The sequence below is a fragment of the Callorhinus ursinus genome, unplaced genomic scaffold (genome assembly GCF_003265705.2).
Source record: "Callorhinus ursinus isolate GAN/ISIS: 27379988/994484 unplaced genomic scaffold, GSC_fseal_2.0 scaffold43, whole genome shotgun sequence".
Classification (NCBI taxonomy): domain Eukaryota; kingdom Metazoa; phylum Chordata; class Mammalia; order Carnivora; family Otariidae; genus Callorhinus; species Callorhinus ursinus.
The window spans coordinates 1,540,806-1,557,216 of NW_027397105.1; the positions used below are offsets into that span (position 1 = coordinate 1,540,806).

The 16,411-nt window shown below is 53.6% G+C and overlaps 3 protein-coding genes across 8 annotated transcripts in view; 2 read left to right on the forward strand and 1 right to left on the reverse strand.

Moving 5' to 3' along the window:
• Positions 1 to 16,411, reverse strand: part of ZFP3 (ZFP3 zinc finger protein) — a 123,068-nt gene that overhangs the window by 70,663 nt on the left and 35,994 nt on the right. Inside the window, exons 4-5 of one of the 6 annotated variants that reach the window (XR_003206358.2) lie at positions 12,294 to 12,553; positions 10,120 to 12,108 (exon numbers count right to left, since the gene is read on the reverse strand). The exons of 3 other annotated variants lie outside the window; for them this stretch is intronic. The gene's annotated coding sequence lies outside the window, so the exon portion shown is untranslated. Of the gene's footprint in view, positions 1 to 10,119; positions 12,109 to 12,293; positions 12,592 to 16,411 lie in introns of those variants that run through there. 2 more of the 6 variants (XR_003206357.2, XR_012374994.1) reach the window with 2 other exon arrangements.
• LOC141369907 (uncharacterized) lies at positions 332 to 6,952 on the forward strand. Its single transcript, XM_073881490.1, has 5 exons — positions 332 to 342; positions 1,324 to 1,873; positions 4,097 to 4,195; positions 4,958 to 5,026; positions 6,808 to 6,952. The coding sequence occupies exons 1-5, from the start codon at positions 332 to 334 to the stop codon at positions 6,829 to 6,831; spliced, it is 753 nt and encodes a 250-aa protein (XP_073737591.1). The 3' UTR covers positions 6,832 to 6,952.
• ZNF594 (zinc finger protein 594) lies at positions 6,950 to 9,071 on the forward strand (the record flags this gene model as incomplete). Its single annotated transcript, XM_025863897.2, is given in 3 exon segments — positions 6,950 to 7,641; positions 7,643 to 7,671; positions 7,674 to 9,071. Coding segments are annotated over 3 exon segments (1,830 nt in total), but the record flags the coding sequence as incomplete, so codon positions are not given.

A 16,411-nucleotide genomic window follows, 5' to 3' on the forward strand; every position in this document is an offset into this window, starting at 1 on the left:
CCACACTCCCCTGTTCCAGGAACCGAGCTGTGTCGAGTTAGAGATGGGCTTGTTCCTTCGTTGTCCTTCGTGTGCCTGGCTCTTTCGAGAAAGCCCGGTTGCAGGGAGACTTCAGAGTCTGTCCCGTATAGGTCAGATCTTCTTTTCTAAAGTCTTCGGGCACCTTGCGCGGTCCAGAACTCCCGTGACAGTTCTCGCTTTATAGGCATTGGTGGAAGTGAATCTCGTCCATGGGACTCTAAGTTCCACGAGAGGGCCTCGGGTTCAGCTCCACATTTATCGCATCCCAGTGCCTGGCCGAGTGGGCACTCCGTAGATATTTGCGGCACAAATGAATCACAGGTGAGAGGAGAAGCATGTTCAGCCCAGACGAGATCAGAAGAGTTCCTCATGGAAGAAGGAGGTGGGAGAGGGGAGGGCGACAGGAGCAGGGGGCAGGAGGGACTAAACCACTAGAATAAACCACTCCTCACAGGACGATGTCTCAAAAGGTAGCTCCTGTCCTTCCCGCCACCGTCCATTTTCATTTTCTGCCTTAAGCAGACCTTGGTTCTTAGAACACACACACACACACACACACACAAAACCCCTTTATTTTGTTAATTTAAAAATAATATAAGAAATATGAGAGTATATTCATGGTCACAATTTTGTGACAAGAAAGAGTAAATGGAGAGAGGACTAGCCCTACCAGACTCTAAAACGTACTTAAAAGCTCACAATAGGGGCGCCTGGGTGGCGCAGTCGTTGAGCGTCTGCCTTTGACTCAGGTCACGATCCCGGGGTCCTGGGATCGAGTCCTGCATTGGGCTCCCTGCTCTCTACTTCTCCCTCTCCCTCCGCCTCCCGCTCCCCCTGCTTGTGCTCTGTCAAATAAATAAAATCTTAAAAAAAAAAACCTTTAAGAAAATAAACGCTCAGTAACAGTTTATTATCAAAGAAGATATAGATAAGTGGAGAAGCATACACCAAATACATTTACAGCTAGCGAGGAAAAGGGGGACGACCCATCAAGCGTGACGCAGAGAGGTTAACTAACTGGCCAAAGTCACACAGGCCCCAAGTGGTAGGAGAGTGATTCCGTCTGAGTGTCTGGACTTCTCACTTCAGAACCTGCCCTTTTAAACGTTACGCCAGCTGTCCTTGGGTACCTGTCACCAAGGCTTGGACGGGGCATTGCAGATAGAAATTGCAAACAGAAGGCATCCACGAGTGAGACCCTAAAGGGGGTCTTGCGGGGGCGGGGGGAGGACTAAAGAAAATTGGAACAAAAATGTAAAACTGCTTGCTGAGGTCTCGCCCACCCGGACCCACGGGCCACAGCCCAGCCGCCGGCGGGTCTAAGACCCCGGACAACCGGCAGGTGCACCAGCCCGCGCCGCACGGAGCCTCCCCGGAGTCGACTCGTGCGAGACCCAGCGGGCGCCTAGAGTCCGGCCGCGTCTGCGCAGAGGAGACCCTCGAGCGGGCGGGGACGGGAGCCGCAGGGCCGCCCGAGTCTGCGCAGAGGAGACACCGAGCGGGCGCCGCGGGGCTGCCCGAGTCTGCGCAGAGGAGACCCCAAGCGGGCGAGGGGGGAGTCCGCCGCGGGAACTGCCCGAGTCTGCGCAGAGGAGACCCCGAGCGGGCGGGAGGCGTCCACCGCGGGAGCTGCCCGAGCCTGCGCAGAGACCCCGAGTGGTTGCCGCGGGGCCGCCAGAGTCTGCGCAGAGGCGACCCCCGTGCGGGCGGGAGGCGTCCGCCGCGGGAGCTGGCGGCGGGGGCGGGGGGACCGCCGGCTCGGGGAGCGCTCCTGACGCGGGCCGAGCCGGGGTTGCGCGATGGCCGCCGTGGAGGGGGCCGCGGCGGAGTGGGAGGCTGGGGTGGCCTGGAGGTGAGACCCGCTGCGTGCGCCGAGCCGGGGGTCCCGGCGCCCGGTCACCTTAACCCCCCGCCGGGGAAGCGGGGCGCGGAGCAGACCCCTGGAGGCCGGCCAATGGGGAGAGGCTGGGCCTGGGGACGGCGGGGCAGGGTCCCCTTCTGGCTCCCGGCGCGCGCCGCCACGACCCTCCGCTGCTGCCTCTCCGTACCCTGGTGGGGGCCAGCTCCCTCTTGGGGGGCAGCGAGCTGCCTCTCCCCCAGGCCCAGGCTGCCCCTGCTCCCTGCCCTGCGCTGTGCCCGGAGCCTTTGCACAAGACCTGGTTTCTGGGCTTCGGGGGTGACCAAGGACCCCGATGGGAGACCAGACCGAACCACAGGAATGAGCTGTGCGGGCCAGACGTGTTGTCCTACTTGATCTGAAATGTTCCTGCTCTGGGAGCTCAGAGGAGGGGGGCGAGGTCTAGGCCGGTCTCTTCTTTGTAAAGGCATGCCCATTCTTTTAGGAGTAGCTTCAAAAGCCCCTTCCTCTGGGAAGCCTTCCAGAGTTGCCACCTGCATCTCCGAGCTTCTCATCTCGTTTAGCTCGTTGAGCTAGTGCTTACTAACTTGTTTCACGTGTGTGCCTGAGTCTGCAAGTCTCCGGGTCCCTCTCTAGGCAGGGGCTCTATCGTTGTAACGCATGCACGCGAATATGACTTTAAAAGGATTGAAACGGTTAGAAGGTGCCAACATGTGGGCCTGCAGCTGTGGGAAGTGTTTGCGAAGGTCGCAGGCTGAAGAATGATGGCCCCAGGGCCAGGTAGGACTGTAGACAGCAATGTCTTTCACATCTACTCACACAAGATCTAGGCTTTAGCATGTCTTTAAAGCTCAGACGTGTCCACATGCCGCGCCCCCCCACCATGTCTACACGGTGCACTGAGCAGGAATTGAGGAGCTCCGCCTTCAGACTCGGCATCCAATTTCCAGAGCCCCAGTCCCCACTAGTCTTCAGCATCTCCCTGACATGGAAGCAAAGTATCGTTTTGTCATGGATCATCACCTAGCTTCCTTCATTCGTTCTGATGAAGTGCCTGGCCTGTGGCTGTTTGGGTTCTGGGTTCCCGGAGTAGATGGAGACCTGGAGCAGCATCGCGAGCAGAAGAGTGGGAGGCAAAGGGACAGCAGAGAGAAGCACAGTGTCTGGGAAGTTAGGGGAGACCGTGAAGCACAGTTTTGCTCTTAGGTGAATCATAGAGGAGGGCTCTCGTTCCATGTTGCATTGCGTCCCTCCACCCCAATTGTGTCCGCTCAGTATATCGACGTCTTAACCCCACTAGCTCAGAATGGGACCTTACTGGAAATAGGATCGTTGCAGATGTAATTAGTTAAGGTGAGGTCATACTGGAATAGAACAGCTCCCTTCCCCCTTCCCCCCACCCCCCCGATTCAATGTGAGTGCTGTCCCTATAAGAACAGGGCCATGTGAAGAAACCAAAGCAGGGAGAAGCCACGTGGGGAGGGAGGCAGAGATTGTGGTGATGCATCTACAAAGCAAGGGACACAAGGACTGCCTGCTGTCACCGGCTGCTGGGGGGAGGGGGGCAGGCTATCCCTGAGCCCACAGAAGGAAGCCACCTGCCGGCACCTTCGCTTCAGACTTCTGGCCTCCGACTGCGAGAGAACGCGGTTGTGCTCAAAGCCACCCACTCTGGGATACTTTGTTACCGTACAAAGTACGGAGGAGCCTGTAGGAGCCTGCGTACAGCAGCCCTAGGGAATAACATAGCTCGGAAGTCAAGAGGCGCTATCATTTCCTTTAATAGATGATTTAAAAATTCACGGTAAGTTTTCGATCATTGTCGTCAGGGAAAGCAGGAGTTGAGAAAAGTACTTCATCCAGCAGCATTAGCTTTACCAGTTGGAACCAGAAAGCAGATTTATCAGAGATTTTTCCAGGCAATCCAAGCACGGGGTGAGAAGGTTCTGGACTCAGGTGGGGTTGGAGAGGGCCAAAGGAGTTTTCAGAGTTCGTAGGTATGGAAAGAGGGGAGTCCAAGATGAAATCATAGCCCACCTGCATCTCCTGGAGGGCTTGGCAGGTACCAACTGCCAGGCCCCTCCCCCACGGTCTGACTCAGTGGGTCTGGGACGCTGCTGGAGAATTGGCATTTTTACCAAGCTCCTGGGACAGGCTGATGGTGCTGGTGTGTGGACCACATTTTAGGTGGCATAAACAACTGTGTCTCTGGCCTAGAAGCCCCTGGAACGCCAGACCCCACGAAGGCAGGGACTTGGTCTTGTTCACCACGGCATCACAGGATCGAGAACAGTGCCTGGACGCCATAGGATCACGGTAAATACTTGTTCAATGAAAACGGGTCATTTGGCAGAAATGGATAGTAAGAAAGGGGAATAAGTGTAAAATGACGAGTTCATCTTTATCCATTTGCTTCACAATCCAGTAAGACACAGGACTAGAGATGCACAGTGAGTGTAGATGAAAATGTGGGTGAGGAATAGGAGTTCCAGATCATGATCCATCCTGGACAAAGGAGATCATGGGAGCCAGAGGAGGTGTGGCCACTGATACGTCACATAAAGACAGGACTAGGGGCTGGGCCTCCATAATGCTTGTAATACACTGAGAAATGGGTAAAGATAGTACAAAAGGGCTTGGAATATCACCCACTGTGGAAGCCAAGAGAGAAAAGGATTTCAGGAATTATTGGGTCAAGGGGTAACCTGCTGACTCATTCTGCAGTTTTTTATTGCGCGCCTGCTATATTCAGGCCCCTGTTCCAACACTGAAAACAGAAGGAGCCCCCAGCCCTGTGGAGTCTCTTGAGAAGTTCACATGGTCATGGTGTGCACTGTCCACCTTGGGGGGCTTTGTCGGCACAATGACCCTGTGGGACAAGTGCTCTTCCTTCTGTTGGACATCGAGAGGAGGATGGTTGAGGGAGATTAAGACACTGGGATTCTAACTTGGTTCTGCTCACTCCCACACCCTGTGCTCTGCTCAGGTCTCCAAGCCGTAATTAGTGACACTTTTCTGCTTTAGATGCTACTTGCTACTTGTGTGCTGATGATCCTGACATCTTTGTCTGCATTCCAGATGTTCCTCCCGGGCTCCGGAACTGTTGGCCCGTCGGCTCTGCAGGCATTTCTCCTGGATGCCTCACAGGTATCTCCCAACAAGTCTGAAATTATTTCCCCCACTGCCTTCCCCTCACCCAGTCTTTGCCTCCAACTACCCAATTCAGGCGGTTGCCCAAGTTAGAAACATGGATGCCATCCTTAATGCCTGCCCTGCCCCCTCGGCCCCTCTGTCTAGGACAGCACCAGGTCTTGCTTCTCTGACATATGGACTCGATCCCCCCGTGCCCTCTGCCCGGAGCTCACTGGGGCCCTCCCAGGCTCCAAGCAGAGCACTGCTGTAGTTGCCTGCCTGATACCCCGCTCGCAGCCTTGACCCAACATCCACCCTCCAGAAAACGGTCAGAACAGTCTTCTAAAACCATAAATCTGCTTACACCATTCTCCTGCGTTAACCCCTTCAGGGGCTTCCCATGGCCTTCAGGAGAAAGCCCAAAGCTCTTGGTCCTCCACGAGTTGACCAGCCCTTCCCAGCTCCACCTTCTGCTGTCCCACATCCTGGGCTCGGTCCCATGTGCGTGCGTGGACGCTGGTGGCTTCTCTCACCTTCCGCCCATGCACATGCTGCAGCCTCGTGGGAAGTCTGGTTATCTCAGGTGGTCTCTGAGTCCTCAGCTTAGAAGCTTCGTCCTTCCAGAAGTTTCCTGCCTGTCCCCCGTCAAGGACGTGCTCTTCCTGCAAGGTCTCACGGCACCCCATGCGCACCCTTCCTGAGCCCCCAGCCCAGCAGGGGCTCTTCAAGGAGAGGGACTCTGTCCTCGGTATCGTCCTGCATGGTGCTCGTTACTTCCCACCTAGTGCAGTGCATGGCCCACAGCAGGGCTCAGAGGGCAGATCAGCACTGGGGAGCGGCAGAGAAGAAATACAGCGGAGTGCGGAGTCGCTGACAAGACAGGGTGACATAGGGATTTCACCCCATGGTCTCCCCTTTCTAAAGTGAGGACGGGATTGGCCACTGAGTGCCAGGGTGATGAGCGACATAGCAGAGTTCTAAGGAGAGAAGCGAAGGTACCAAGTGTCTGCTGCTCTCTCCTGGGTGGTTCCTGAGCAGGGACTTCTGTTTCAGGAATTCAGGATGCTGTGGGATGTGGCTGTGAGAAGGTCACGGAGGATGCTGGGCCCCAGGCCTGCGCTCCATGGAAGCTCCGTGGGGAGGAGACGCTGTGGGAGGCAGAGCTGGCCCCACCAGTGGAGGGGGGCGTCCATACGCTCTCCGCTTTCTGAGTTTGGGGTGAAACACACAAATAAGGATAGTCTGTACAGGGATCATTGGCATCAGAGAATCGAGGATCCCCAGTGGTTTTGATGCCTGGTGGCAGGGCGCTTGCAGTCTGTGCCGAAGGGCATCCAGCCTCATCTCAAGGGGATGGCAGGGTGGGGGGCACAGTTCTGGGTTTGCCTGGGTGTTCTGGAAGGACTGGGCTCTCACCTCCTCCTCTGCCCTTCTCTGTCCTCCTTGTATTACTGGATCTGCACCGTTTCTCCTTGGCCAGTGGGCACGAGGTTTAGATTTTGTCTGTGGATGGTGCCAGAGGGACAGTGCAAGGCCACAGGAAAAGGAAAAGGAAGGGAGTTCTCCTCCTGGCGTTCATGCACCACCTCATTTTTTTTTCTTTTAAAAATTGTATATATCTATTAGAGAGCAGACACAAGTGGGGGTGCGATCTCCAAAAAGGTCCGAATCTCAGACCCAGCTGGGATACAGTCCTCTTCTCAGTTCTTTGTTCTTCCCTCTTAGACTTCTCAGTATGGGGGAAGAGGTGATGTTTGTATTTTAGGAATGCTAGCATGGTCTACTTATCATTTCAGATCCAGAGATCAGGAATAACATAAAGGGCCAGAAGTCAAAGATGAACGTACCTGGAGACAAAGATCCAGCAAGGGTTGTATCCAAAGGATGCCAGAGACTGATCCGTCAGGAGCATGGGTTGGTTGAAGCTGCTGACCCTGTGGTCAGGTCATTGAGGCGTTGGGTGAGCCCCTCACAGGATGCGGGGGGGGGGGGCTCCCCGCTTCCCAAGGGAGAGCTATCAAGGAAGTGAATCTCATTCCCGCAAAAGCCATCGCAGGAGAGAGAGGCCACGGATGTAATGGGAGAGAAAGGACACTTTCTACAGGAGAAAGATCCCACAGCGGAGAAGCCTGTGGTGAGAGATTCCAGCAGACGGCAGAGGTCACCCAGCGCCAGAAAACTGGTAACGTGAAGAAAACCCATCAATGTCAGGAATGTGGGAAAACGTTCAACCGGAGCTCAAACCTGATCATCCACAAGAGAATTCACACAGGGAGGAAACCCTATATGTGTGACGAATGTGGGAAAGACTTCAACCAGAGTTCAAATCTCATTATTCATTAGAGAATTCACACAGGGAAGAAACCTTACCTGTGTTGCGAGTGTGGGAAGGACTTCAACCAGAGCTCCAACCTGGCCAGGCACCAGCGGATCCACAGCGGCGAGAACCCCTATCAGTGCCAGGAGTGCGGCAAGGCCTTCCGCGGGAGCTGCAGCCTGGTCCTGCACCAGAGGACCCACGGCGGCGGCGGGAAGCCTTTCGCGTGCCACGAATGCGGCAAGGCCTTCAGCCAGAGCTCGGACCTGGTCATCCACCACAGAGTTCACACTGGAGAGAAGCCGTACGAGTGCTGAGTGCGGCCAGAGCTTCAGCCAGAGTTCACACACCAGAGGACCCACACCGGGGTGAAGCCCTTCACGTGCCCTGAGTGTGTGAAGGCCTTCAGACAGCGTGCACGCCTCACCGAGCACCAGAGGCTGCACAGCGGGGAGAGGCCCTATGCGTGTGGCGGGTGTGGAAAGGCCTTCAGCGGGCGCACGGCTCTGCTCAAGCACCAGAGGCTGCACGTGGGCCAGGACGCGGGCCAGCTGGGACAGCAGAGAACAGAGAGGGAGGAGAAGCCCTATGAGTGTACGGAGTGTGGGAAAACCTTCCAGGGAAGCTCAGACCTCATCCGGCACTGGATAATCCACACCGACGAGAAGCCCTACGAGTGCAGGGCCTGCAGGAAGGCCTTCAGCCAGAGCTCACACCTGCTCACGCACCAGAAAATCCACACCGGGGAGAAGCCATATCCATGCGGTGAGTGCGGGAAAGCCTTCCGGCAGCGCTTACTCCTTGTCCAGCACCGAAGAATCCACACCGGGGAGAAGCCCTACGAGTGCGGGGCCTGCGGGAAGCCCTTCATCTGGCGCACAGCCTTTCTCAAACACCAGAGGCTTCACGCTGCAGAGAAACCCCAGGGATGCGGGAGGACACTGAGCCAGGACCAGGTGCCTGGGGATGAGCGGGGAACTCATGGGGAAGAGAGAGCGCCCCGGCGCAGCCAGCGTGCCAGAACCTTCCAGGGCAGCTCGGACTTCGTGGGACCTCCAGTGACTCGCGCAGGAGAGAAGCCCCATGCGTGTGCAGAGTGTGGAAAATCCTTCCAGCAGAGCTCAGCACAAGGCACCAGAGAATCCACAGCGGGGAGAAGCCTTACCCCTGTGCTAAATGCGGGAAGTCCTTCAGGGGCAGCTCCGACCTCATTAAACACCACCGCATGCACACGGGAGAGAAACCCTACAATTGCCCTGAATGTGGGAAGGCCTTCAGTCAGAACTCCCACCTTCTCAGTCACCAGAGGATCCACACTGGAGAGAGACCCTTTGAATGTGGCGCTTGTGGGAAGGCCTTCGGGGGGCGCATGGCCTTCCTTAAACACCAGCGGCTGCACCCCGGGGAGGGGCCGGGGCGCAGCGACAGAGCCCACAGACAAGACTTGGAGGTGATGGAACCCTAAGGGGCCCAGGACACGCCTGAGGGAGCCCATTCTTATTGCACTGTCAAGGTGTTTGTCACTAGAAAGCATCTGGAGGCAGGAAGACATCAGGGCACCGCGTCAGACGGGAAACCGGAGTGTAACCAGGCGACAGAGCTCGGATATACAGGCTGTCCTTCTGACTCTGAGTTGACACTGGATGTGGTCCCCGGGATGTAATCACTGGACAATGTTTCAGGGGATGTCTACTGTCATTAAAGTCGTTAGAAGTCACCATGGCAACAGCCCCAGAACTAAATTCTTCATGAAAGGAGCCATTTCAGCCCTGACCCCCTGGTCCAGGGACAGGTCTAAATCTGCTTTACGTACTTTAGGGATGGTTCCCATTAGGGATGTGCTTTATATGTGTGTCTCCCCCTCTTCTCGTCCTTACACACGTGTGATGATGCTAACTGCAATGATCCACGAACTGGGAGGAAGCCACAATGACAGGAGGACAGCTGGACACCAAGACAAGGGCCAGAGGAGGGTGTCCCGCAGAGAAAGCAGGGTGTCCTCTGGTAGCCCCAGGAGATAGGAGAGCAGGTGTCAGGGACAGAATCAGAGCATGCACCAGGGCACAGCGTAGAGGTAGCCTGAGTGGGGAGGAAGTCTACTGCAAAAGATCAGGGGACTGTAGGGGCAGTGTTTTTGTCTCGACCCAGGGCTTTGCAAGGGGGCATAGCTGGTTTGAGAATTGGAAGGGCCAAGGGGAACCCTGGAGCTCACGAAGCCTGGTGATTAGGCTCCACCCATCTGGACTGTCATGGCCAATCAGCACTAGGCTTTTCCAACCTGGGTGGTCACGGCCAGTTAGCATGAGGCTCTGCCTGCCTGGGTCATCACAGCCAGTTAGCATTAGGCTCTGCCCACCTGGGCGGTCATGGCCAGTGAGCAATAGGCTCTGCCCATCTGGGTGGTCACAGCCAGTCAACATTAGGCTCTGTGCATCTGGGCGGTCACAGCCAATCAGTGTTAGGCTTTGCACATCTGGGCGGTCACAGCCAATCAGCTCCTGGTCTCCCTGAGCGCCTCGCACACCCTGACCCCGACTGCGACCAGGGCTCGCGAGGGCCCAAAGTGCGTCCCTCCGGCGGGGTGGGGGGCGGCGAATCCGGGGGCCAGAAGTCCCGGCGCCGGGGAGGGAGAAGAGAGGGGGCACCACATGGGGGGTGCAGGGCAATTGTGGAGGAGGGGGCGCTGCCCTAGTGGGGGGCATAGCGGGGCAGTGTTGGGGCATGGCTGGGGGGGTGGTGCGCAGAGTCTGGACGCGGGGGAGGGAGCAGAGAGAGTGTGTGGCATGGGGTAGGGGGCGGCACAGGATGCAGGGCGGAGGAGAGCAGTGTTGGAGCGCAGAGTCCGGGTCCCACACAGGGAACAGGTGCGTGCAGAGTCGGTCCCCGTGCCCGGCTCCGGCTCTGAGGCTTCGGCTCTCCCACCCGGGGCAGCAGACTGGCTCTCCCCAGCCCCACGCCTGGGGACCACTCACCCCCGTGCCCCGAGCCCTGCCAGCCCACGGCCCAGGCAGCCTCTGCGGAGACTGAGTGAGGGGACGGGAATGTGGCCGCAGCTTGCTGGGCAAGCAGCTCCATCAGTGACGCGAACCCGGTTCAGGAGGCCCTCTGGACCTTCATAAAACCCCAGAAACTCCCTCTGGGTTACCTTCCGGGATTCTGAGCATCACAGACTTACAGAACTGTCTCTGGTTCCGGTCTTGAAAAGTCAGAGGCTTACCGCCCAAATCCTCCTCCTCCTCACCCCCCCAAAATGCCTCTAGCAAATCAGAGGAGGCGTCCTGATGCTCGCCTGCCCTCAACTAACAGGGCGCTGACCCCAGTGCGAACCCCAATCTGCAGGGGATGAAGGAGCCGTCACTGCGGTTGGAGGCCTCGCTCGGGGACTGCTCCCCGAATCCAGATGATTTCCACTCGAAGACGGAGACTGACACAGGGAGTGTTGAGTCAGAAGAAGGACTTCCCTAGTAGTGGGGCAGGTAGATAAAGAAGATTAGAGGAGGGCAAGAAACAGGCCAGTTTCGAGGCTGTTGAAATAGTCCAAACAGAATGATACACTCCTGATTGATCAGGTGAGGGCCAAAGGAAAAAACTGGTAAAAGGCATGTGTTATAGGAACAATTGAAAGTAAAGACAGAAAAGAATCAAATGACCTTGAGCTTGGGAAGAAATCGGACCATGTGTATCAAAAAGTTAAAGTTTGCGTCTCCTAGGTTTCTGCAGACAACATAGCTCTTACTGTGTGGCATGCACCACTGTAAATGATTTATGTTAATTCACTTAATGCTTATCAAGCCTATGAAGCAGGTAAAAAGACTTGAAAGGCGGAAACCCTAGGAAAAGGTCAGGTACAGAGAAGAATGTGTGAGCTCTTAGAGCTGGAATTCAACTAAGGCTGATTCCAGAGTCTGTGCTCTTAACCACATTCTCAGAAAGACCTTCTGAAGGAGGCAGAATCTCATCTGGATTTGGAAGGCAGAGGGGGACTTGGCTCCACACACCTTAACATGAGCTATTCATTTATTTATTTTTTAAAGATTTTATTTATTTATTTATTTATTTGACTCGATCTTACAACCCTGAGATCATGACCTGAGCCAAAACCAAGAGTCGGACTCTCAACTGACTGAGCCACCCGGGCGCCCCCACCGTTCACCTCTTCTAGATGAGGAAGCAGAGACAGAAAGGTTGAGTACCTGAAGGTCACACAGCAAGTAAATGGGAGAGGCCGGCGCAGGCTGTCTATACAGCCAGAGTCCACGTTCTTAACCACCATGCTCCACTCTACACGATAATCCAACAAAATCTGGAAAACCCAGGAGAGTGGCGTCAGTGGGAAATGAGAGGAATGGAAAGACTAGCAATTTTTTTTTTCTGAAAAATCAGACTACATAGTAAATGTGTTAGTTTCTTAGGCTGCTATTAACAAATTGCCATGGGCCAGTTAGCTTAAAACAGCATAAAGTAATTCCCTCATTCCCTACAGATCCAAAATCAAGGTGTTGGCAGGGCCATGCTCCCTCCGAAGCCTCTAGGGGATGGTCCTTTCTTGTCTCTTCCAGATTCCAGTGGCCCCTGGGGTTCTTTGGCTGGTGCCCGCATCACTCCAACCTCTGCCTCCACCTTCATGTGGCTGTCGTCCCTCTCTATCTCTGTGTCACAACGTCCTCCTTCTTATAAGGACACCGGTCACATTGGGCTTAGGCCCCACCCTAATGACCACATCTCAACTTGATGACATCTGCAAGGACGCTTTTTCCAAATAAGGTCACACTGACAGCTTCTGGGGAGACATGAATTTGGGGGAGACACCATTCAACCTAGTAGAGCAGGGAAAAATTGTTCCAGAATAATGGACGATTGGGAGCTTGGGACAGGGCATTATCGGAGACAAGAATATTAGAAGAGCAGGTCATTTTCAGGATTGTTAATTTAGAACTGACCTGGCTTCCAAGAGAAAATATTTACCGTTTCACTCGGTAATGAGATGAAGATTTTGTCCAGGAAGGCCAGCCGGCTCTTCAGCTGGGGCTTAGACTCTGATCCTCCACTTTCCAGGCCCAGAAATCTTATTTTGCCAGTGTAGCCATCCAGAATTGTTCAGGCCAGAGAAATGGACTTAATACTGCCCAAGTCACGAGAGTGATGTCCAGACCAGGGGAAAATGCAATTGCCAAGTGGGTCAGAAATTGCTGGGCTGTCAACGCATTCTCTCTCTAGGGAAATCTCTAGAGAAAGCCAAATTCTAATCAGAAGTTTGGTAGGCCTGGAAGCAAAGCAGAGGAGTTACCTGGGTCATGTTGGTGCAGGTGACATCCAGCTCTGATCATCTGGTATACCTACCTACCTGCTCTTGGGAGGAGGGGGGCATCTGCCAAGGGGACAGAATATCCCCATCAGCCAGCGTGAGCATCTTCCCCCTGAATCAGTGCTGAGGGCACAGGCACATTTCACTCTCTGACTGCATCTCTTCTAGACTGAAGCTGAGGGTCCCTTCAGCTGGGGTTGAATACAACGGATTGGGTTCTCCTGTCTTGATTATCATCATACTCCACTCTACATCTGGATCACCTCAGCCATTACGTGTTGGTACTAGCTGGTTTGTTATCAAAGAGTAATTCCTTCCAAGGTCTGTCGGCATCTTGACTTTGCTCCTTCGCAGGGAGAGCAAGCCCACCGGCCATTCTGTCCTCCCCGCATGCCCTCAGCTTCGTCTGCCACACTGCTCTGTTCCTACTGAGCCCAGACACAGCCCCAGCACTTAAAGGGATGCTCGAGGCAAAAGCTTTTCAATCCTTTCTAGCTGACACTAGAGACAAAACCTACTTGCCATTCCCCCCCAACTACCTATTGATTATATCCACTAAGTGACCAAGAAGATCAAACTGTCACTCAGTGTCTCAAGTCTCAGGCAAAAAAATCATGTCATAAGCAACTTTTGAAGTATCCAGGCTGCTCACCACGATCCACCTGTCCTTCTCACCCATAGTGGTGGGGTCCCCAGCAACCAAGTTCGCCATGTGTGACCCCCACACAGCCACGCTCTCTCCCCTGCCTGCCTCTTGCCCTAAGCTGGAACAACTGGACCCTCTTTTCTGAGATTCTGGAACTCGGAAAATCTAGTTCAGCCAGGGCTGGTCTTTTGAATAAAGGACATTTTAAGACGCAGGAGCTGAAGTAGTAAAGGAGGAAGGCAGTCTGCAGAGAGAAGAATGAAGTGGACCCACATAAAGATTCAGAAACTCTCCAGGGGTGTCTCTGACAATCAGCCGGCTTTGGGGGATGTTTGTACAGACCACAGACACCAAAGTAGGGTTTAGAAGCCTCTCTCTTTCCCAGATTACAGAACCATTTTTGAGGACTTAGAAGCTCAATCCAAACATGGAAATGTTTTTACATTGATCACTTGCCTCCCCTTCTAGGAATTTCTTTTCTCCTAGCATGAGAAGGCAAATATTTATACTTTTAATATGGTTCAGATAATGAAAGGAAAACCGAGGGAAAGGAATGGAAGCTAACACAGGAAATCTCTGAAGGAAGACTCAGGACACCCAGTACAGATGCCCACGGGTCTAAGTTCTCGCACCCGGCGAATGTGAGAGCAGCTTGGAGAGGCGGCGGGCAGACCCATCAGAGGCTGGATGGCTACAGTCCCCTTCTGAGGGGCACATGGGCTTCAGCCAAGGGAGCATTTCCCTTAACCAAACCCGTGTAGGAGAGGGAAACCTTGCACATCAAGAGAAAGTGAGAATGTGCCATCTGAGCCCACCTGCCACACATCAGCTGCTGCTATAAGAGCAGGGGGCACGTGGCCAGGCCTTCAAACAGAAGTCAGGACGGACTCGGCATCAGGAAACCCATACCCCAGAAAGAATCTGTAAGCATAAGGAGTACGGGGCAATTTTCAGCAGAAGCTCACACCTGGTGATACACCAGAGGATTCACACAGGGAGGAGACTTTACTTTGGTGGTGACCGTGGCAAAGATTTCGGTCAGAGCTCCAATCTCCTCCACCATCGGTGGGGAGTCTGCTTCTCCCTCTCCCTCTGTCGCTTCCCCCTGCTGTTCTCTCTCTGTGTCAAATAAATAAATACAATCTTTTAAAAAAATAAACAAATGCAGGTAACACGTCTGATGGGTTCTGCCCGGCACACACTCAGTTCTTTAAAGGGAAATACTTTGGCACTTTTTTTTTTTTTTTACATGTTCATTGTAAGAAAAATTCAAACACTTAAGCAGGAATTGTTTGAACTGGCCAAAGTCCTTTGTTTCTCCCCGGAAGCCATTATTATACTGCAGATCTTTTATGTATGTTCTCTTGTTTTCTTCATGCTCTCAACTACATAGCCTTTTAGCTTCTTCTTTTTTTTTTAATGTACTCTTTTTTTAAAGATTTTATTTGCCACTGCAGGGAACCTGATGCAGACTTGATCCCAGGACCCCAGGATCATGAGCTGAGCTGAAGGCAGACACTTCACCAACTGAGCCACCCAGGCATCCCACACTTTCAGCTTCTTGAAAGCAAAGAACTATTTTTTTTGTATTTGCTCACCTTCAACCCAGGCCCAGATTAACATATATATTTTTTGTTCAACAAATGAGTGTCCACGCTTATAACTGTCTAGTTGTATTATTGAAAGCTATATTCATCACAAGAGCATAGTGTGTGTAATATTCTTGCATTTCTTTCCCTTCTACACATAACCATAAACTATCTATTGCAGGGAAAAAAAAACAGGTTAAACTCTATTTTGCTTGGGAGAGGTATCCATTTATTTCAAATTAAACTTGGGGGCTGGTTTCTAGTCAAATATTTTAATGGTTCCCATTTTAAAAAGGTTTGCCTGAAAAGTAGTACTTCATGTGACATCTGAATGTAATTCTTCTGTGGCGCTTCCTTGGGATAGCCCACCCCTGAATCACACATTTAGCTGCTACACACAATTTTCATAATTTATATTTTGCTAGAAGACCATCCACTTCGTGTAGGTTTTCAAATAGGATGTCATGGCCTCTAATTCTTTTCATGTCTTCTGATTCTGTAGTTATGTTTTATTTCTCATTCCTATAATTCTTAATTTTTACGTTGATTTATTGCTATTTTCAAAGGAGTCAGCATTTGGATTCATGCCTTCTATTATTTTTCAATTTTCCATGTCAATAATTGCAGTTTTTAATCTTTATTATTCCACTCATGCTTATTTCTTCAGGCTTATTGTACTAAGCTCTTGAGATGTCTGAAGACGAATGTTTGTTTTAAATCTGTATTTGGTAATCGGGGAGGTAATGAAGGCCACAGAGTGTCCCCACGGCTGCTGCTGGATCCCACAGATTTCTCCAGGGAGCGTTCTTTTAATCGCCTTCTAGACAGTTTGTGATTTTGCTTTGGTTTCCTCTTCTGATCTAAAGGAATTCCTATTTTCACTGGTTTGCTCAAGCTGCAGTACATTCTATGTGGGCAGCTGTGTGCTTTTCCATCCTCATAAGAGGTACCGTCCCTACCACTCACAGGTCAGACTGTTGATGGGAAACGAGATGGCAGGACTGGGTCTCCTCAGTCCCAAGCCCCAACCCCTACTCCAATAAGCAGGCCCGGAGATTTCCCCTCACCTCCCAGGAATTGTTTTTAGTGACCCACGGGAGTCGGGCAGGCCCGTGGCTGGGGATGTTTCCTCCTTGAGGGTCACTTCTCCCTCCGCTGTGATGAGCAGATGGGGAAGGGGCCACCGGGACCGAGAACCCCGAGCAACCACGGCTCTCGGTCTCGCTCCCCTCCCCCTCTGCTGGGCGGGGCTTGCCCCCTCTGGGCGGGGCTCCTCTTCCCCTCCCCCACCGCTGGGCGGGGCCCCTCCCCTCCCCCCCGTTGGTGCTCCCCCTCCCCCTCTGGGCGGGGCTCCCTCCCCTCCCGCACCACTGGGCGGGGTTCCTTCCCCTCCTCCACTGGGCTCGGTTCCCCACTGGGCTCGGTTCTCCTCCCCCATCACTGGGCGGGGCTCCTCCCCTCCTCCTTCGCTGGGCCCTGCTCCCCTTCCCCTCCCCCACTGCTGGGCGGGTCTCCCCCCTCCTCCACCAATGGGCGTGGCTCC